This window comes from Cryptomeria japonica, chromosome 4, assembly GCF_030272615.1.
Source record: "Cryptomeria japonica chromosome 4, Sugi_1.0, whole genome shotgun sequence".
Lineage (NCBI taxonomy): Eukaryota > Viridiplantae > Streptophyta > Pinopsida > Cupressales > Cupressaceae > Cryptomeria > Cryptomeria japonica.
The window spans coordinates 665,090,373-665,111,820 of NC_081408.1; the positions used below are offsets into that span (position 1 = coordinate 665,090,373).

The following is a 21,448-nucleotide window of genomic DNA, read 5'->3' on the forward strand; positions in this document are numbered from 1 at the left end:
TGGCTATGATGATTTGATGCAAGATTAAAGCTAGGATGATTATTCTAAAATGTTTAAGAGCTACTAGATTATCATGATTATGATGATTAAACTATGCTAAACATGCTAAAATGCTCTAATTACTAAAGATGCTAAATGATCAAGAGATGAAACTGAACCATAGTAACAATGCAAAAAGCTAGAATGCAAGAGATGCTATTGCTCCAAAATGAGGGATATTTATATGAGGTGGCAGGAATTGACGGCCAGGATTCGATTTGGAGATATCAACGATTGAGATTCGGGAAGTTGAAGAAGAGGTTGGAGGGAGGGACACGTCATCTTGGCGGTGACAAGTGTCAAGGAATCTTGCTCATGAGAGGGCAAGTGTCCAAGGGGAGAAGACATGTGGCAAAGGTGCCATGTGTCTCCAAGAGAGAATATCCAACCCACAGGAGGTTAGGATAAGGAAGTTAGGATGTGCAAGAAGGGATAGGGTTAGTTAGACCTAGGATTGAATGGATGGGTTAGGTTAGGGGTTGATTAGGCTAGGTGGTTAAAGTTAGGACAAAGTTGTTAACTTTAATTAAAGGGATTAGAAGAATGAATTAAATGAGAGGAATTAATTAATTAATATAGCTTAATTAATCAAAGGGGGGATATGAAATGAACTATATAAATAAATCATTTAGATTTATTTACGAGTAGAAGAATTTAGGGGAATTAATTAAATCTTTGCGAATTTAATTAATTGGGAATGGTTATTAATTAAATAACTGAGTATTTAATCAATTATCTCCAGACCATTTTTAGGTGTATACACAAACAATGCAGTGCTATCATGATCTATTATGTGCAATCCAATACACTGGCAAATATAAATCAAACTGAGACTAATGCTGTTTTGATTATTGCTTGAAAACCTAGTCCTGGGAGAAAAGGGCAAAATAATTAATTAATTAAGCTTTATGAATGTGGGCATTGGTTGAAAGCCATCCTTGGGAAAATTATTTAAACTGGTTGAGAGGCTTGGAAATGGATTGGGAGGACTCTGAGAAGATAGTGGAAGACAGGTGGTGAGCACTGGAGAAGGGGCACAGAGAGTTTGCCCAACCAAGGGTATAGAGTACACCTGGGATGGTTCTTGGCCAGCGCACTGAAATAATTTAATTTGATAATCGATTCCTCTTGGATTGGGGCCGTAGACTAAGGGCCCTTGCCACCAATCTCCCAGAGGGTCTGAAACCATTTCCAGGATATTCTGAGATAAGTATTGTTTAATATTTTGATATCAATATAATTCACAATTCACAACTGATAATTGAATATATTTATTTGTGTGGTTTTAAACTAAGTCACTAGGTTCGGCCGAATTTCATCCTTGAAGTTCGAAATTCGTCAAACTTCAAAAAAAAAAAAAATTCGCTGAAATTTGCCGAAATTTAAAAAAAAAAAAAAGTTTTTTTTAAAAAAAAAAAAAAGTTTTTTTTTTAAAAAAAAAAAAGTTTTTTTTTTAAAGAAAAGAAGTTTTTTAAAAAAAAAATAAAATTTTTGGCCTTCTTCTTCTGTTAATATTTTTAAACACATCTTCTTTTCTTTGATTAAAACCCATTAACCCGTTCTTTCTTCAGGATATTTATGTTTGTTAGAACCCTCAATTAGGATGAGAAAAAAATGCTGAAGATGATAATTGATTACCCAATCAGTGAGGTATTCCAATATTTGGTGATTCTGTTATTCTCATAAGATGAGATAAAGATGTTACTTACAATAAACCTTATTAGCAATTCATATGGAACCATCCCCCATATGAAAGATTGGTTGTTTTATAGAATATATCTGGCATATTTATACATATGGCGAACTTAATTCGAATTTTATACATTTTGAATTTTTCCCTCGTCGAACTTCATTCGAATTTCAAAGTTGTCGAACTTCAAATTCGAATTTGAACCTGGTGACTTAGGTTTTAAATATTTGAAGCATTTTTCCTGGATATTAGAATTTTTTTTACTCAAATGCAGTTAAATCTTTGGTAAATAAATTGATTACTTAATGTTTATATTATTTTTTTAAAAGATATTTGTTCATTTTAGAACTTTCAGAAATATACACCTTATAAGTTGTGAATATGTTTGACTTCATTGATGCAATTCTGCTGAGGACTCCAGTTCTTGAAAATCTGGCAGTCTTAGAAGTACACTCAAAACTATTATTAAATAAGGATCACTTGTTCTTTGTACTTTCTGTTACAAAGTTTGGACTCTCTATTATGTTTATGATTATTTTTATTTCTTGATATCGTTCTAGTTGCTTCCTTGATCATTTTGTAAATAAAGTCTCTTACTTGATTTGACAGGGATTTTTTATTTAAGTGGTAAGCTGGCTACATATAAGCAATAGCTCTCGTAGCCTATAGATATTGATTGCTAAAATTTCTGTAGATATGAATGTTTATTTATTTTTTGATTGGTTAAAGATATATTTTATTGACATCAAGAAAAGCTTACATTTCGAGTATCATATTGCAGCCATATTTTATACACCCTAGTCCAGACCACCACCCTACCAAATAGCAACCCCGAATAACTATGAAATGCCTGCCCAACCAGTAGCATATCTGGCCATAAACAAGTGCGGGCATACAATAGATGGTATGCATATATCAATTTTTACCATAAACTATTAACAGTTCAACTGAAAGCTACCAACTCTGGTAAATATCTACAATTGTTTTACATCAACTGCCAAGAATTAGGCCCATGTACCCAAAAAAATTACAAAAGCTTGACAAAATTTACACAAATAACTGGCTTTTTTAAGCCCTCCGTACCCTCTTGTTTGCCTGCTCGTCCCAGTAATTCTTTGCCTTGAACCTGAGCCGCTTTCTCACTGGTGCCTGACTAGTTTCCACCTACAGAGCCCTTTCTCGGTCCCAATCAGAAATGTAGTGCTTGATAAATTCCTACCCAATATGCGCTTCTTCTCTCTTTTCCTTTTTGTCATTGCTCTCCTTCCATATAATGAAGGGTCTCTTAGGAGGTATGAAATCAGAAAAGTGTTGCCATTCTCCAAACGGGGCTTTGAACCCTTTCCCCAGCACCGCCAATTCTAGCAATCCTTCTAGACCCAAATGCCATTCATTATTCACCAGAGCCAACATGATCCATCTCGTTGTCTCTCTGTCCCCAAACTCTAGACACCATGCCATGAACAAAGAAGCAATGTCAACATTTGTACAATTGTTCAAAAACCATGTATTCATCTCCCAAAACCATCCGAATCATCTGAAACGGCATAGGGTTGTCAAATGAGAAAATATTTCTCAGATGATCGTCTGTGATTTTCCCCATGAACACAAGCTGCTGCTTCACTGTTCGCAGAGAAATTCACCTCCATTGATGCTTCCAAACACTACAATTAACACCACCACTGAGCTCTCTAACTCCACTTTCAAACTCTTCAAACTCTACAAACACCCCTGCACAATATGGCAATTTCCTGAAACACCCTACTTTTAAGGCTGCCCACATGTAACGGTTAACACATTGGTTTGCGTAATAAAACCTATATACATTCACTTCACTTCAAATCACTGTCCCTGCAGCCAATCCTCCCATTTGCAAGCCCCAAAAATTGAGCCATGAGAATTCATGATTATCCTCATTTAATTTGCACGCCCAATTCAATAATAAGTCCGTCACCCTGTTGCCATCCTTTTTGACATGGGTTATTTTAAAGTTTTCTAAAAATTTTAATTTCCCCCTAATGATATTAATAAATTTGTTGATTTTCCAATTTTGAGCCTCTCCTTTTGCTATAGCATTGACAATTCGTTGCGAATCCCCTTCCAGATGAACTTGATTGATCGCAATTTTTTGGGCCATGTTAATTGCTAGTAGCGCTGCAGTGGCCTCAGCTTCATTGTTCGTTCCCAATGGCAGTTTCTGAGCATCAATAGCCAGAATATTCCCCTTTTCATCCCTGGCCACACAACCCGCACCTGAGAAACCTGGGTTGCCTTTCGAGGCCCCATCAAAGTTAATCTAAATCCGCCACGAATCAGGCCTCAGCCATTCTGTTCTCTCAATCTGATTTGGAAATGGATTAGCCCATGAAGGCCCATTAACAGGCAGATATGAATGTGTATTATCGCAACAGGAAGTTAAGTTTATGAATTTACATTTTAACTACAATAGTGTTGAAGCAAACATATCTTTGATGAAAAGATAGCGGCGGGAATGAGCAGGAGTTTTTGTCTGTTGAATGTAAAATTTGGGAATATTGAGTAGCTTGGAAAAAACATATTTGACATGTGTGCACACTTTCACGTGTATTGACTTTGGAGCTTCTCAGTTATTGAAAAATTTAATTTTTCTATTTGCATATAAGGCCATTAATTCTTCGTTTGGACAGTGACACATGAAATTGCAATAAAAATTTCATTTTCTATTTTTCTGGTTGGATCAAATGTGAAGGTGCTCTTGACACGTTTGTGTTTGTGAATGAGTTGCTAGGGTGTATGCTATTTTAGCGCTTATGATTCTAATATGAGAAAGGTTCCTGAAATATTGACCATGTTGGTGTAATAGGAACATCTGTCCAAGGATGATTCGAGACAGCAGCTTCTACGTATTTTAAGATCACTTCCTTATGGGAACTCTGTCTTTTTCAGTGTTCGGAAAATTGAAGATCCTATAGGACTTCTACCAGGACGGATCATTTTGGGCATTAATAAGCGTGGGGTAAAACATTTGCTTCTTCATATATAGTATTTTTTAAAATCTTAATTGGATTGTTTACTCATAGGGGTTTTTCTTCTCATAATGAGCAGGTTCATTTCTTTCGTCCAGTTCCAAAGGAATATCTACATTCTGCTGAATTGAGAGATATTATGCAGTTTGGTAGTAGTAACACAGCAGTATTTTTCAAGATGCGAGTTGCAGGAGTACTTCACATATTTCAGTTTGAAACTAAGCAGGTTGTGGGAAGAACTCTTTGTTAATAATGTCTTCCTAGAACTTTCTGATCCTTCAAAGAATGGATGGTTTTTGTTATGTTGATAATCTAGAATCAGTATTTGAAGCCTCTAGATCCAAGGTATATTTCAACTTTGAAATTATTTTCAGTTCAAGATTGTGCATTCTCTATTACTTTTCAGGGGGAAGAGATATGTGTGGCTCTTCAGACACACATAAATGATGTGATGTTGCGGAGATACTCGAAGACACGCTCTGTTGCCAATGGTTCTGTGCAAGGGGATTTAACACAGAATATAAAGCCTCCTGGCCTTGAAATATATGAAAAGCGTGTACAAGAGATGTCAAAAATTATAGAAGAAACCCAAAGCAAGACAGATCAGGTATGCATCTTCCTGTTGGATTCTTTATTTAATCTTATTTTGCTATAACTTACTAGCAAGGAACGCCACTTTTCTATTCAATCTCATTATTCTTTACAGCTTTTGGAAGAGCTTCGTGGAAAGGAAAAAAGAGAGATGGAACTCCAAGATGAACTAGAGGGCCTAAAAGATTCCTTACAATCAGAGAGGCGAGCGCTATCTGATGTTGTTCTAGACCGTGACAAGTACAGAGCACTATTTTCTGAAAAAGAGTCTGCTCTGCAGGTTTTTGTACTATTTTCGCACTTGATGTGTTGAAATGGTTCATCTTCTTAAGTTTTAAGCATGAAACATTTGTGTTTTCAACTTACTTTTCAAAAGACCTGCAGATATCTTTCTGACTACCATTGGAACCCCTCACATGTTGTAGATGGCAATTTCAAGTAGAAATTCTGAGCGTGATGGAAATGATTTAGAGAATACTCCTAGAAATGATTCTCGAGTCTTATCTGGAAAAAGAGACAGAGATCTTCCTTTCAGTGATAAAGGGAGAGCTCCGCAAAACGAAAACCTTGATTTACAGGTAATTTCAACATTCTATAAGTTGTGTTCCAGACATTTGTACTCTTCCAATGTGCAAAGATGTGCTTAGAAGTTTGTAATAGAGGGTGGCTTTCAAGGTACTGTTTTCAAGAGTCATGTTCATTTCTCTTAGGCACAAATAAAGGAACTACGTCAAGAACTGAAAGCTCAGGCAGACGTCCTTCATTCAACTGAAGAGCTATGCAAGAAACTGTCCAATGAAAAGCAGTTACTTGAGCAAAAAGTTTTCCGTCTTGAAAAGAAAAAAACAAGCGAGGTAATTTTCTCTTACAATATAATTAAAGGACAGTTCTTTTTTGATTACCCTTTCAAAGAGTAATCTTACTTTGGCTATTTCTATGCATCAATAGCTTTAGTGCCTTTCCTCACATTTGTGAGTTGGGACATGAGGATTTCTCCAAAATATTGTATTCTATACCAATCTTCCTTTTCCAAATAAAAATTTGTTTGATTGTTATGTTGAATAAGGTTGTAATCTTACTTCTTTATAGTTTAAAATGAATTGCAAATTAATGAAATGGGTGTTGAGTTAATTCAGGCACAGAGCTTAGAGAAGAACTTTGAACGAGAACGTGATACACTTAGGGCACGAGTTGCTGAATTAGAAAAAACACTTACAGAGAGGACACAAGAATTGAGTGTTGCAGAGTCTACATTAGCAATGAGAACTTCTGAATTGGATGCATTGCAAGGCAGCTTAAAGGAGCTAGATGATTTACGGGAAATGAAAGAGGTATAGTTAAATATGAGTGTTTCAAACTCTTCCTCATAAATAATGTGGCATGTACAACGTGAAATTAAAATATGAAATATAAGAGTCTTGGATGTTGAAGAAAGTTCCCTAAGTTAATTTATAGGTATGGAATTAATCTAATTTTTAGGGTGTTAAAAAATATCTCTTTGGATTTTAAATAGTTAGTGTCAAAGCCTGTCACATTTTTTTTTCTCTCTTCAAGGAATGACAAAAGTAGACAGGTCTTCTTCTATTGAGCAATGAATTGTTTTAATCGCTTTGGTTTCCATCATATGTGAACAAACTCTTTCTTGGTATAGGATATTGATAGGAAGAATGAACAAACTGCTGCAATTCTGAAGAAACAAGCAAACCAGTTGGTTGAGATTGAAGCTCTTTACAAGTCAGAGCAAGTACTTAGAAAGAGATATTTCAACATGATGGAAGGTCTGCATATACACATACTTTGAAATTATTGGTTATGAAATTATTGATATTTGTTGGTGTTATATTTTTGTCTCATATTCCTGGTTCAATGTGAATTCAAGCATCAGTTTTTGTTGATTTTCATCGTTGTGTCAATGCAAGGTAAGTTTATTATCACATTACTTATAAATGTTTTCTTTGCATTGCTCTCTTGAAATTCCTTTTAGATATGAAAGGCAAGATAAGAGTTTATTGTCGCTGGCGGCCACTAAGCGAGAAAGAAATGTTAGAGAAACAGAGAAATGTTATCGTGGCTCCAGATGAGTTTACGGTAGAGCACCCATGGAAGGATGACAAGCCAAAGCAACATCAGTTTGACCATGTTTTTGATGGTAATGCCACCCAAGAAGTAGTTTTTGAGGATACAAGGGTAAGTGAGGCTTGTTAATAGTTTCTGAATTCTGCAAACTTTTTTTTTAGAAAAAATTCTTGTTTTATGTACATAAATTTGGCAATAGTTATAAAATTATGAAGATGCATTGTTTGGATTGTTCTAATGAATTTGTTTACATTTGGGCAGTACTTGGTACAATCTGCTGTTGATGGATATAATGTTTGCATATTTGCATATGGGCAAACTGGTTCGGGTAAAACCTTCACTGTTTATGGTTCAGATAGAAATCCAGGTCTTACTCCAAGGGCAACTGGGGAGCTCTTTAAAATTCTGAGACGCGACAGTAACAAGTTCTCCTTCTCATTAAAGGTGCATTGCATTCTGCCTGATTTTCAATAACAATCATTCATGCAAAATTTGCATCTTATTTGGCATATTCTGTAAACTTTAGGATGGAATCTCATTTTCCCTTGTTCTTTCTTGGTTGAGCTTTTGCGCATGTTGGATAATGGATTATGTAATGGTGTTATAAGAAATTGAAAGCTGTTTTGGGATGTCTCTGATTGCTGTTTGAAATTTGAGTGTTTGCTAACATGCAAAAATGCTAATCACTTTGCATTTTGTTATTCTGGTAAGTGTTAGATTTATATTGGTGATAATTTGATAAAGATTTATTGCAATTGGCATGGATATTACTTTTGGCAAAACTGAAATTGCTTGCATCATATACTTCTTTCGAGACTTTTAGTTGTTGTAAATGGGATTGCGTACCAGTTCATTCTCTACAATAAATTCTTTCGACTTATCAATTTGATTGCACTCAAATGTTCATTGCTCTTATGGATTGGCCTCACCTATATTGCATAAATACTTGTACTTCTTTGTTTATGCATGTTTATTGTGTAATTATAGGGTAGATATAATTCATAAGTTTTGAACTTTTGTGTATTTAAACTTGATTTGGTGTGGAATGTGATATATAAAATTTCCCTTAACATTTGCTTATTTTTAATGTTTTTTTAAAATTTACCAAGCTTTTGGTCAGGTTTTTAAGTGTGTCCAGTTATTAATAAAAAGTTGACTAGTGTAATTTTTGCTGAGTAGTCTCCACATTGAGAGTGAAATATGGCGATTGTCAAGCCTTATATATCTATGTTGCTCGTTTGGGATTGGGATTTGGGTTTGGCAGTTTGTAGATTTTTCCATTGCTGGATTTATCCATTCAAATTTCATTAATATAATCATAATTTGCACAAAATATACAAAATTGAATATAGAGCTGATAATTTGATAATGCAATGTCACTTGTCAAATAATAAATGTTAAAGATAAACCAAAATGGTTTATATCATGTAGTATCAGTCAACTGGGTGTGACTTGGCAAACCAAAAGTATAATGGATTTCAATGAATTGAGTTTTTTTTTCCAAAAGACCTCAGAGAAGAGAGCTACTTTTCTGGCTGGTGCAGCCAAAAACGATGTTTTATTTTTGTTGATTTTTAAAATCAGACTGGGGGGTCTTACAGTGTCAGCCCCCTTGTGGAGTCAACACTCTAAAAAAAGCACTGTCAGGTTAGTTAGAGTTTGTTTTCAAATCTGTTTTTTGTTTGTTTTGAAGTTCTATGGTCCTCCCCAGGTTTGCCCTGGGAGTGGCCACAGGCTAAATGGCTAGGCCTGGGCCTGACCCTGTCTGAATCATGCCAGATCCAATTAGGGTTCATAACCCGACCCAGATGGGTCTGTGTTCAGCACAGGTTCTTGGGGAACTCAGCATCGCAGTTCTCTATCTCTTTGATTGTTTGATATAGAAAATAGAACATGTAGCATATATTTGAAATGAGTTTTTTGGTTGGACGCTGTCTTGGACCCAAGCTGGATCCAAACTATGGTCCAGACAGGTGTGGGTTCAACAGGGGTTCCCGGTGAACCTAGTATCATAGTTCTATATCTTTAGCGATCATTTGAGATTGAGAATACAACCTGTAGCAAATAATTGTGATCATTATTTTTTGGTTGGTTAATTACTCTTGTAGGGTGTCCTTCAGAATAGATGCCATGAGTGAGGGGTATATGTTCTGTCAAATCTACCTAGGAATTGCATCTGGACTCATCCATTGGTTGTTCCACATGGGAGTGGATATTAGTTTAGTTGATTAAACATTTAAACATATAAGCATATAACATATTTCTTGGGGATTATAACATGGATTTCCACAAGAATGTCTGATGATTTCTCACTTGAACTGTTTCCTTTTGACAATCAAGTAATTGCAATGGCGATATATTTAATTTGTAAAATATTATTTTAAAAAGTAATTTTATTGTTAATGCAACTGTGGCTAAAATGTTTTAAATTATATAATTGGTTAACTTTGAGAGTAAATTTTTTAGGGAATCAGCATTAAATGAGATGCCACCTTTATGAAGCTGGCTCACAATCAAGCACTTAAAAAGTGGAGTGAACATGCATGCATAGGTGAGTCATGTGGGTTTATATAAATTCACATAATATATATTTATCCTCCGCCTCCTCCCCCAAACACACACACACACACATGCACATTCAAACATATTAAATAATTGAGTCCTTGTCAACTGAAGGACTTAAAGACACTGCAAGGATTGATGATGACATGCCAACCTTTTAGGACTAGTTGAAACACCTACTCTTTCGGGACTTAAATGTGTGGATGAAGATTTATAGGGTACCAAAGGCTGCTGTTTGCTGGCGGGGAAACTGTTGGCTTAATTTGTGACAACTGTTGTCATGATGTTAGATGGAAAGAAACCACAAGATTACCGTGCAATGCCTGTTACGTGTGCCAGCACTTAAAGCAAGATTGTGAGGCACTTCGGTGTGTGCCAACCATGATGCATTAAGCGATGATGGATAAACATGGAAGAATCTTGCTATCAATCATTGTCTGAAAAATTCAGCTATTTGTTATTGAGAAGAATAAATGCGTGCAGGAGGTTAAGAGTAACTTCCAATTTGAAGTGCAGCAGCAGAGGAGCTTATTAAATATTTGTGTATTAATTTGCTTGAAGGGTTTAAAGATGTCAAAGAGTTATAATGGCATGCCTTTTTTTTTTTGGGTGTGTATTCTTTCTCTATCATTCATCATTTATGTTGTTGATATTTCTTCAATCTTTATAAGGGAAAGGATGGAGAAGAATTCAACGTTTTGTTGCAATTGCATGCTGCCACAATTACATTGGGAGAAGTGTGACATTCTAAATCTTTGTCTGAAATTAATTTGATGTTGCTTTAGAGGTTGGTATTAACAAGAAGAAAGAAGTCCTAGATTTCCCCTAATTGTCCTGGGGTGGAAATAGTGCAAATAAAAAAATTAACACAAGTAAATTGCAGCAATGTTTTTATTACATAGAAATTATGTAGTGGACACCCTAGAATGCCCAAAAACTAACCCCACTGCTGATAGGAATTTAGTCAAACAGTTTGCAGCGAACTCCTTATTCCTCCGTTTAATGTTTCAATGTTTTTTTTGTTTTTAAGTCTTTGCACAGGTATGGAACCACATAACATGAACTAAAAAGAATTTACAATAATAGGCAAGCTGGAAATTGAACTACTGCTGTTATAATATTATTTCCAGAATTAACAAAAATCAAATACATAGCAGGTTATTTTCAACTCACTAAATACTCCAGCATTTTGACATAATGTTCCAATCAAAGTTTCTAATTCTGCTGCTACAGTAACATGAATAGTGCTGCATGAATAGTGCCAGGTGAATAGTGCCGCGTGAATAGTGCCAGGTGAATAGTACCCGCGTGAATAGTGCCGCGTGAATAGTACCCGCGTGAATAGTGTCGCGTGAATAGTACCCGCGTGAATAGTGTCGCGTGAATAGTACCCGCGTGAATAGTGTCGCGGCCTGTAGCTGGAAATGCAACCAAATAATGCTGCTGCTTGTAGCTGGAAAAACACCCAATCTGCCTGTAAATGAAGCTGATAGCGAAGGATTCCAAAGGCCAAATCCCAAGGGAATGACGTCTAGAATGTCACAAGAGAGGATAGACGTCCTCTAATGCCAAGAACGGATCTGCAACTCACACACCAAATTCTTTTCATATTCCACATGCCCAATGAAGCCACAAAAGCTCCCTTTTATTCTTTCTCCAAGGGGCGACCCAACTCACTCAAGCAATGTGGGATAAAACATGTTCAATATAAAACATATTAAAATATTTACTTATGTCTCCCTTGGTTGCCCCTTTGATTTACACATATCTCCATAGAACAAATATTAAAGTAACACTTTAATATTTTACAATTAAATTAAATGTTACTTTAATAAAACTTCAGGCATTAAAATATATTAGCAATCGGACTCCGAATAGCGTGAGTGATAGCTCGTCGGAAAGCTCTCGCCAAGGAGTATCAAATCCAATCACCAAAACTAGCCCCCGTTGTGTCCTGCTGACTTACTAAAAATAGTAAGTATGCCTGAAACTAAGTAAATCAACTTCGTTTTGGCCCAAACTGGAAATGACTAGGCCAAAACACTCCAGGATCCCTTTAAACCCTTCGTTAGCCCTCGGAACCATGTAGAGCTAGGCTAACGCACATATACTTGGTCAATCTGCTAGAGTGGGGACATTACAAATTAATATAGTCTTAAAATAGAGCATTTTCCATCTCAATTGAATTTACAACCCAAACTCGTTTTTTAATTTATTGATGTGAATAATTTGAAGCACAAAATTATCATGCTATGGATCCATGTGTAGCAGAAAGACGTTCAAACTTCTCTGATTGAATATTTAGGTATTATAATCAGCATATAACAGGCTTAAAAGGTTACTGAATGGTCTTTAATCAATGCTGTAATATTCAATGGCTGAGTAAATGCTTTCTCAACTCGAGAAATCTGGGCTTAAGCTCCGCCCATTTCAGGTATGCATTTTGTAATTCTTCAGAAAATAGTTTTTAGAAACAGTAAGTCCAATAGACCCACTAATGCACTTTGATGACATTTGACTAAGACCACACCAGTTTTGAAGATACATGTCAGTATGTTAGCTCGTATAAATATTATTGAATCATTACCAATGATGATTGTTACCACTGCTGTCATAGAATAAATATGGTTATATAATGAAATATGGTAAATGCCTTATCATATGAATATTTGAAATTTCCCATATATATTTTCCGTATTTGTTTTGACTCATGTAAATTTTCAATTCAGCTCTAATGTTACGTAATATGGTTCTATAATGTATATGATGAATACTTCATATATGAATAATTGAAATTTCCTATATTTTTGAAAATTTCCCTATTTTTTAAATTGCTCTACCCTGCTGTTTCCTTAAAAAATGGCCTCCAATCCTGGCTATCCCAGTAATGCCTCCCTGCATCCTGGAAACTCTCTGGAACATAGTTATTTTAACTTTTGAATTTTTTTTTGGCAAATTGATAAATTGCTATTGTATAACCAAACAGATGTTAATATTACTCTGATTACAATGTCAACCTGCCTCAGTTTCACCATGATCACACTCTTGGTTTGCTGAAGCAATGGTATTGGCAAAAGACCTTGGCCAATCTCTGTTTAGGGAGACTTTGCTTCCAGCAGCAATTCCTATGCCTCTAGAATTTCGTAAGTGTTTGGCAAATCCCAACTCATTGGGGGTGTCCAACTCATTGGGACTGCTTAACTCTGAGAATGCCCAACTATTTGGAGATCTCAAACTCTTCATGATATCCATTTTTTTGAAATTCTCAGGTCAACTTTCTATAACATTTGCTTGGTGGTGCCCTACAACAATTTTCATCAGGCAGTGCCAAACTACAACCCTTGCTTCACAGTGTTGGGCTTCTTCTAACATCTGGAAATACCATTCTAAGAAACTAGTAAAAGCTTTGGCAAATTTTTGTCTGGCAACTCAAATTTTAAATTACGGAATTCTGATAAGTTAAATTTTTTTTGTCTTTGAGATTTGGTTTACATTTTATCCTTTGATTTCCTGCTGCTGCTGGCACAGGCCAAAATGGTTCTTTTTGCTTGACAGTCCTGTATGACTGATGTTAGTTTACTGTCCAACTGGCTGGACGATTGGCCTGTTGTACATCCATCCATCGTATTAAGTAATTGTAGACATGTTTTTTCTTTATTTGCCTACAACTTGTTTTTATCATTTTTCTTAAAACTAAAATTTTATTTTTCTTGGTTTGTTTTTTCTATTTTATGTAGACCAGAATTTCTTTAGTTTTTTTGACAATTAAAATTTTAGATTTTACTTTAGTTGGTCACTGTTTATTTTCTCTTTGGCTGGCTTCTTCTATGACAATCACTTGTTTCACTCTTCTCTAACACTCACTAGATAGTCCTCTTCTGTGTAGGGTCGATTCACTTGTCCTGCTTCCTGCTCATCCTATATATCTTTTTTGTATTTCGAGTTTTATACCAAGCGTTTACCTCGTCTGTCTTGATACTTTGTATGACTATTTTTCTGACAGTCTATATAGTCACAAGTGCCATAGGTGTCAAATCTGACTTCTCTATGGACTGCTCCAACTCAAGTTTGTCATTTTGTTCATCAAGTAAATATAACTGCTTCCCAATCCAATTGCAGAGATAACTAGGTCGTCAAGAAAACAGAAACTAACTTCAGTCAGGGCAGCCATCATAAGAGGTGATGTCAAGGCTGCTGCTTTATCTTTCTTCACACTAGTATTCTCATCATGGTCTGTACTTTGTATTCTGTCTTTCAGCTCAACTTGTTTTGAATTAATTTTTCCTGTCTCATGTTTTGACAACTTATTGACTTTTGGTCTAGATTGTGTCATTTTCCTTGCAACCACACCTTTGACTTTTTCTCTCATATTTTCGCAACTTATTGACTTTTGGTCTAGATTGTGTCATTTGCCTTGTGATCAGACCTTCAACTTTCTTGACAGTATTATGGACAAGATTCACTATGCTTATGTACTTTTCCCAGGCTGAGCGATCATCCTTTATTTCTTATTGGTTGCTTGTGTGCACCTACTTGCATGACCATCTGCATTAGTTGAAGTTATCCGGAGGATAAATGTTCTTTTCTCTTATTTGATATTCTTGCTCTCTTAACCTACTATAGTGTCCTTTCTGCCAGAACAATGATAAATCTGCCCTAAGTACAGTTTTTTTTATCAACAGTCCCCTCAGCACCCTTAATTACCTCTACAATTGACTTAACCATACCAGATTTCTGAGTACATTTGGTTTTAGCCTCTAGACCATGGTGGGCAGGAATGTGACTTCTATCTATAGATGGACAGATATATAGAGGTGGTTGATCAGATTATGCACATCTTCTAAATGTGTTCAACCCAAAGCATCCACATGCACGAAAATATAGTTCTGGCTTGCATACTCATTATCTACTAACCTGTTGGAGAGTCAAGAAAGCTACAAAAAACTGGAGAAAAGGGTATATGAAATTGACTATGAGTAAATTGATGTTACCATAGCTACAACAAAGCTCTAAACAATTCTACTGGATGGGACCTAATCCAAGTGTGTGGGTTTCCAATGGGGGTTTCCAATGGGTGTAGTTCACACCATTCCATTGATAATAGATTTTTCTCCTGCCACAAAAGTGTCAAACGGATCAACATGGTTTTTCAAGCAGATTTGGCTTATCAATCAACAAGTAATCAACATAGTCTGGTGATAAGGTTTGGTTACATAGACATAAATACAGACTCAAAGGTCTGAATAGTCAGATCAGATCACTACAAGTCTTTGGACATTCACCAATGAGTGCCCTTGGGGTAACCTGACCACTTAGTCACATTTTCAAATTGAGTTCATATAAGAAATTGAAGCAATATGATGGTGTTATAGCCTTTACCAAGGTGGCCATTTAAACTGTGTTTGAAAGCATTTCCAGCAAAATGCCAATTGACTTAGGCCACTTGGATCTGGCACCAACCTGTCAGTTATGGTTGGAAAATGAAACATTCCATCTTCTACTGGTGTCTCTCTATTTTCTTTTGCACATGATTATAAGAGATGTATAGCCCGATGGTGCAAAATCAGGGAGAGGGCTATAGCTTTTACATCTTTTCTCAGAGATTTCACATAATGTACTTAAGTATTACATGAATAGAATTTCTGGTCCAGTCCTTGCGATGAAGTACTCTTTCTGTTTGTTGAATGTTTCATTCACCCTTCTGTTGTTCTCTCTTTTATTTTTGTGAATTTTTAATAGCATATTATGTTTAGCAATTAGTGTTTTGTCTAACTTATTGCTTCAAGAATTTGCATCACATCCCTGAGCTGAGGCATAAACAAAGAGAGGAACTTCAAAACTCAGACCATGAATATTTTTCCCATAAATATTTCTGTTCTGTATTGGCTTGTAAATTGTGATTTTTCAGACTCTTTGTAAGGTATTATGGTATTAAAAGGTTTTGTGTCATGCTTTGTCTCTGAATTTTATTGGTGGACCAATGCTGTGTTATTGTTTGATGACCAATGAATCAATAGTCTGCAAAACATCGTGATTATACGCTATTAATCCTGAATCCTGGAGCTAGTCGATTTATTCCCCGAAAAAATCGTTGACCAAGCATTGACCCAATTTTCAAAGATTTTTTGCATTTAAATCACGTTAAAATCATGTTAAAAACCCCAAAATGGCAAAAAAGTGAAAAAAATCATTGTAAAAACTTGTGAAACCCTAGAAAAATGCGTGAAATTACTGAATTGCTTAGAAATAGGGTTGGTCTGAGACAAAATCAGAGTCAATGTGGAATCAACGTTGAAAAAGTTTGTTATTTTGTCCATTTTCAGGGGCTTTATCATTCCCCACACTTCACTTGTTCAAACCCACGAGCTCAACGACCCAACAAAGGTAGAAAGCCCACGAGCTCAATGGCCCAGTAGAAGTTTGAACCTTGGTGGCTACCTCACCAATGGAGTTTTTCTACCACAACACTAAACGTTCAATATGATTTTTAATTTATAATTGATATAGTTAATTTTTGCTCAAACAAAGACATACAATTCATTATGTGAGCAATATATCCAAAGTGCTCCACGAAATAAATCTGAATGACAACAAACAAGCCTACATATTTGTAATAAAAGAGCCTCCAACACACAATCATTAAAATTTGTCTCTACCTAAAATAGTAGTTGCAAGCTAGGTATTGCCAAAACCAGTGGCTTGCTAATCTTTTACTTCAGCTAAACAAATGCCTTTTGTTGAATTCTACCCCATATAAAAGACTTATCAATTGCCAGCAGGGAATATAAAGCATTGCAACTATGGAATATGATTTGATAAGCTTTCTCAAATTTTGAACTACTGTAATGGACACCCCCTGTTCGGCACTAAAGTTATGTCCTGTTTACTTAGTGTAATTTGTCAAACAGTTGGCTTGCAAGCTGACTACTGGATTTTTTTGGTTCTTGATTTGCAATAGGATAAATTGGATAAGCTGATATATTATTGTAAAGCTTTCAAAGTTTATTCAATATAAAAACAACCAGACATATCAAATACCAAAAACAAGAAGATTAATGCTGATGGTATTTATTTAATTCCAACTTCAAGCATACAAATCAGATCTGAAGAGCATTACATACTATATGATAATAAACAAATTCAAACCTGAACTCCACAAGTATAGAACCTGCTGAAACACTGTTCACACACTGTAGCTGCACTATTCACGGCACTGTAGCATTTTTACTATTCACGTGGCACTGTAATAAAACACTATTCACGCAGCACTGTAGCAAATCACTATTCACGCGGTACTGTAGCAAAACACTATTCACGCGGTACTGTAGCAAAACACTATTCACTCGGTACTGTAGCAAAAACACTATTCACGCGGTACTGAAGCAAAATCACTATCTTCAAATCTGCACTTTCAAACCCCTGTAAAAACTTCATGCGAGAGCACCGGATGAAGCCCAATGTGTTTCCTGAATGAAAACACCATTAATCCTCCTGACTGTGTCTTTCAACAGCGAAGAGAATGCTAGCAAAGAGGGATTCCGTCCTCCAAGCCCAATAATCAGATCTCTACGAAATCCAACAGCATAACATTAATCTCATCCCAGCATACCCCCCAAAAGAGAGCTTTCAACCTCCATTTATATCTTCTTCCTGGATGCAAAACACTTCATTTCCTGAATGTGGGATAATACATTTTAGAATCAAAATATTATTTCCCACAATGTACACATTAAAGGGAACTTTTAATATTTTAAACATTACTTTATATTCCCAACCTTATAATATAACGATAAAGTTAAATATTTAATTTAACTTTACACTTTATCGTTAAACATTAAAACATTGTTGATAATCTCTTTAAATCATTGTCGCCTTCAAACAATTTTACTGATGATTATGCCAACCAGGGAAACACTAAAAATTTCAAGTCACTGCTTGGGGACTAACTTACTATAAATAGTAAGTGTCTAGAAAACCTGTCAAAGCAACACTGATTGGCCTGAAACTGAAAACACCTAGGCCAAAACACCTCAGGATCCCACCAATGTCCTTGTTAGCCTTCGGGACCATGTCAAAATAGGCTAACGACACCCCATATCATGTTGCGCTAAAAAGGGGACATTACAACTACCCCTAGAAAACTCCTTGCTTCAATCACAATGAAAGTCTTGGATCACTTCAAAATGGCTTCTACTTTTACTAAAGTCCTAACGCTTGTTGGATCTCTGTCTGATAAATTTTGATCTCAGCTACTTCATAGACTTAGCTAATCTTTTATCTCAGACTTAGACAACTATTTGGTGTATTTGGTGACTGCCCTTTTAAAAAGTTAAATGAATATTTGCCTATGTAATCAGCAACATGAATATAAACAACAAAATCTATTTTCTACAATTCATGGGTTAAACTTTATTTTATTTATTCTCTATATCTCTATGCTATGGAAATGCCCTTAAGTTTTTAAAAAAATGTAGTTTGTGACTATTTTTCTTCAAATTTTTACGATTTTAAAATATCCAATTTCTTATCCATTTTTTCAAAAAGTCTTATACTTTTGGTTTGCCAATTTTTTCCCCAAATGATTTTTGTTGCTATGATACAAAGCTTTGCAATTGTAACCCTACAAAAGTCCTTGCCTTAATCACAATGAAATTCTTGGATCACTTCAAAATGGCTTTCACTTTTACAATTCACAGGTTAAACTCTATTTTATTTGCTCTTTATATCTCTATGCTATGGAAATGCCCTCAAGTTATTTAAAAAAATAGTTTTTGCCTCTTTTTCTACAATCTTTTATGTTTTTTTTTTAATCCGATTTTTTGCCGATTTTTTCCCAATTTTTTCAAATAATCATACTTTTGGTTTGCCAATTTTTTCCCTAAACGATTTTTGCTACTATGGTTTGATCAATGCGTTATCATTTGTATTGTTTCTATTGGTAGAACAATGTATGGTTTGACATAGAGGAAATGCTATTGTCAATTTTGCAGGCATATATGGTGGAGTTGTATCAGGACACACTAGTAGATCTACTTTTGCCAAAAAATGCAAAGCGAATGAAACTTGAAATTAAGAAAGACATGAAGGTAATTATTCTATTCAATAATTTTAGTTATTAAGCATTTTTTTTTAATTCTTGCTTCTATACTTGACAAGCCTCCAAACAAATGTTGAAGATATTTGTTGATATACTTTTAAGTTTATAGTTATCTGTGTTTTTGGTCTAATGCATATACCGAGAAATCATTTATTTGAAATATTGGAAGCTATATCAGCTGCTCAAGTTAAAAACAGATTGATGTTAATTACACCACAATATTTGTAGGGGATGGTAATGGTGGAGAATATTACTGTTGTATCTATATCTACAAATGAAGAGCTTGAAGCTATTGTGTCTAAAGGGATAGAAAGGCGACATACGTCTGGAACTCAGATGAATACAGAAAGTTCAAGATCACACTTAATACTTTCTATCATAATAGAGAGCACAAATCTTCAAACTCAAGTCCAAGTCAAAGGAAAGGTATTTGTTTTGATTTTTCTTGGTTGTTCAATTTGTTTCCTTAACATTGCTCCAGAGAAGGCAATTTTATACTAGTAGAAAGAGGTCTGAGAGCTTTGAGAGAAACCATACAGGCTTAAGGAATTGATATTTACTGCAGTAATACAGATGCTAAGGCACTGTGGAGTGGGGTGTGAGGGTCCTATTTATGTATTCCGAAGATCCCTGATACGGATTTAGTATCTAGAGGTCATTTGAATGCTTTGGCAGGTTTCTCTAATATTACTCTCTTGTACTAATTCATTTTATGTCGGGTCTTATTCGGTAAAATATCTATAAATTCTCTGCGTGTTAAAGCCAGTACGCTAAATTCTTAATGTGTAAGAGTTTCTTCCTTGTGAGTAAGATTTTCTATTTGAACATCAAGAACTTTGAACTGTGTATCAGTAGCAATATTGAATTTCTTTAACTTTAGATGATGGGCTTTTTACTAATCTAAACATTTGATGGTGCAGCTAAGTTTTGTTGATCTTGCTGGATCTGAGAGGGTAAAGAAGTCAGGATCAACTGGGAATCAACTGAAAGAGGCTCAAAGTATAAACAAGTCTCTTTCAGCTCTGGGTGATGTGATTAGTGCACTGGCTTCTGAAGGGCAACATATACCATACAGGAATCACAAGCTGACCATGCTTATGAGTGATTCGCTTGGTGGAAATGCAAAGACCTTGATGTTTGTAAACATATCTCCAGCAGAATCTAATTTGGATGAGACCCATAATTCACTTACGTAAGTAATTTCCGACTCCACAAAAACACAAGCTTGGATGTTATTTTTAAATGTATGATTCACTAATATGATATTTTCTTGCTTGGTATAGCTATGCGACCCGAGTACGTTCAATTATAAATGATGCAAGCAAAAATGTCACCCCCAAAGAAGTTGCCAGACTGAAGAAACTGGTAACTTACTGGAAGGAGCAGGCAGGTAAAAGGGTAGATGAAGAGGAACTAGAAGATATTACTGAGGAGCGTGGTACCAGAGATAAGAATGATGGACGTCTGTAGATATATCATAAACTTTTAGAGAGATTTCTTTGGTTCTCCCTTAGAAAGGCCATCTCAGTTCTGCCATGTGGTAATTATGAATTGGTCTATTCCGATTTTACATCATTCTATGCATCTTGGGAGAGAAAAGGCGGGACATTGGTATCTGTTGCATTCTTTTTATCTGAATGTGCGTCAAGAAATCATTCATCTTCTCCACAGGAAGTGCAATCAAGTACTTGTACAATCTGCTGCTGCCTTTCTGTATGCTCACAGTTGGTTGATTCAGTTGTAATTGGTCTTAGAAAGATCCTATTAAGGAAAATCTTGAAGTGTAGGAGAAAGGACAATAAGAAAAGCTCTATTTTGTTTGAAATCCAATGTCATTACAGTGTGACATGAAGCATGGCCTTGCATGAGTGCCTGCATATTTATATGTTTTAGACACAAAATTTGATGCTGCAGTGACATGAATCTAATGTACAGTGTTGATGTACTACTTGTGATTCCAGTCTGCTGAATTGTATACACTAAAATACCAACTATTTATGAAGGCTCTCCAATTCTTTATAATTAGGAGCTGCTCATGCGCATATTGAAAGTGGACTTTTTCCATCAAATGGAAAACAGTTGCAAACGTGAAGCTCTTTAGTCCTTTTGCGAAGGATTTTATATTTATGCCAGTAAATGACAAATATATTTACAACTTGTCCATGTTTAGTGACAGTTTTTTGAGAAAACAGTGAAATCTCAATCATGCAAATTTAAGACGAGATGGATATTTAAAAAAATTTCTACTGTAAATTTGGACTTTTTTATATTATGCAAATGCAACCTTAACCTTTTTAGTTTAGCAAAAAATATCTTACACACCTTTAAGTTTGTGAAAATCAAATTGTTGTATGAATTTGAGCGGAACTGCAATAGTTTTTGTTTTCA

At 35.4% G+C, this 21,448-nt stretch overlaps 1 protein-coding gene across 2 annotated transcripts in view; it reads left to right on the forward strand.

Annotated features, from left to right (window-relative positions):
• The window catches only part of LOC131061780 (kinesin-like protein KIN-14I), a 77,687-nt gene extending 56,470 nt beyond the window's left edge, over nt 1-21,217 (forward strand). Inside the window, exons 10-23 of one of the 2 annotated variants that reach the window (XM_057995604.2) lie at nt 4,572-4,724; nt 4,814-4,960; nt 5,141-5,341; nt 5,441-5,605; nt 5,751-5,903; nt 6,036-6,179; nt 6,462-6,656; nt 6,977-7,103; nt 7,310-7,512; nt 7,663-7,845; nt 18,954-19,049; nt 19,289-19,486; nt 19,981-20,252; nt 20,344-21,217. In XM_057995604.2, coding sequence (XP_057851587.2) covers nt 4,572-4,724; nt 4,814-4,960; nt 5,141-5,341; nt 5,441-5,605; nt 5,751-5,903; nt 6,036-6,179; nt 6,462-6,656; nt 6,977-7,103; nt 7,310-7,512; nt 7,663-7,845; nt 18,954-19,049; nt 19,289-19,486; nt 19,981-20,252; nt 20,344-20,530 — 2,424 coding nt within the window. In that variant the 3' untranslated portion in view covers nt 20,531-21,217. The remainder of the gene's footprint in view (nt 1-4,571; nt 4,725-4,813; nt 4,961-5,140; nt 5,342-5,440; nt 5,606-5,750; nt 5,904-6,035; nt 6,180-6,461; nt 6,657-6,976; nt 7,104-7,309; nt 7,513-7,662; nt 7,846-18,953; nt 19,050-19,288; nt 19,487-19,980; nt 20,253-20,343) is intronic. The other variant, XM_057995605.2, reaches the window with a different exon arrangement.
• Nucleotides 21,218-21,448: the final 231 nt, after the last annotated feature.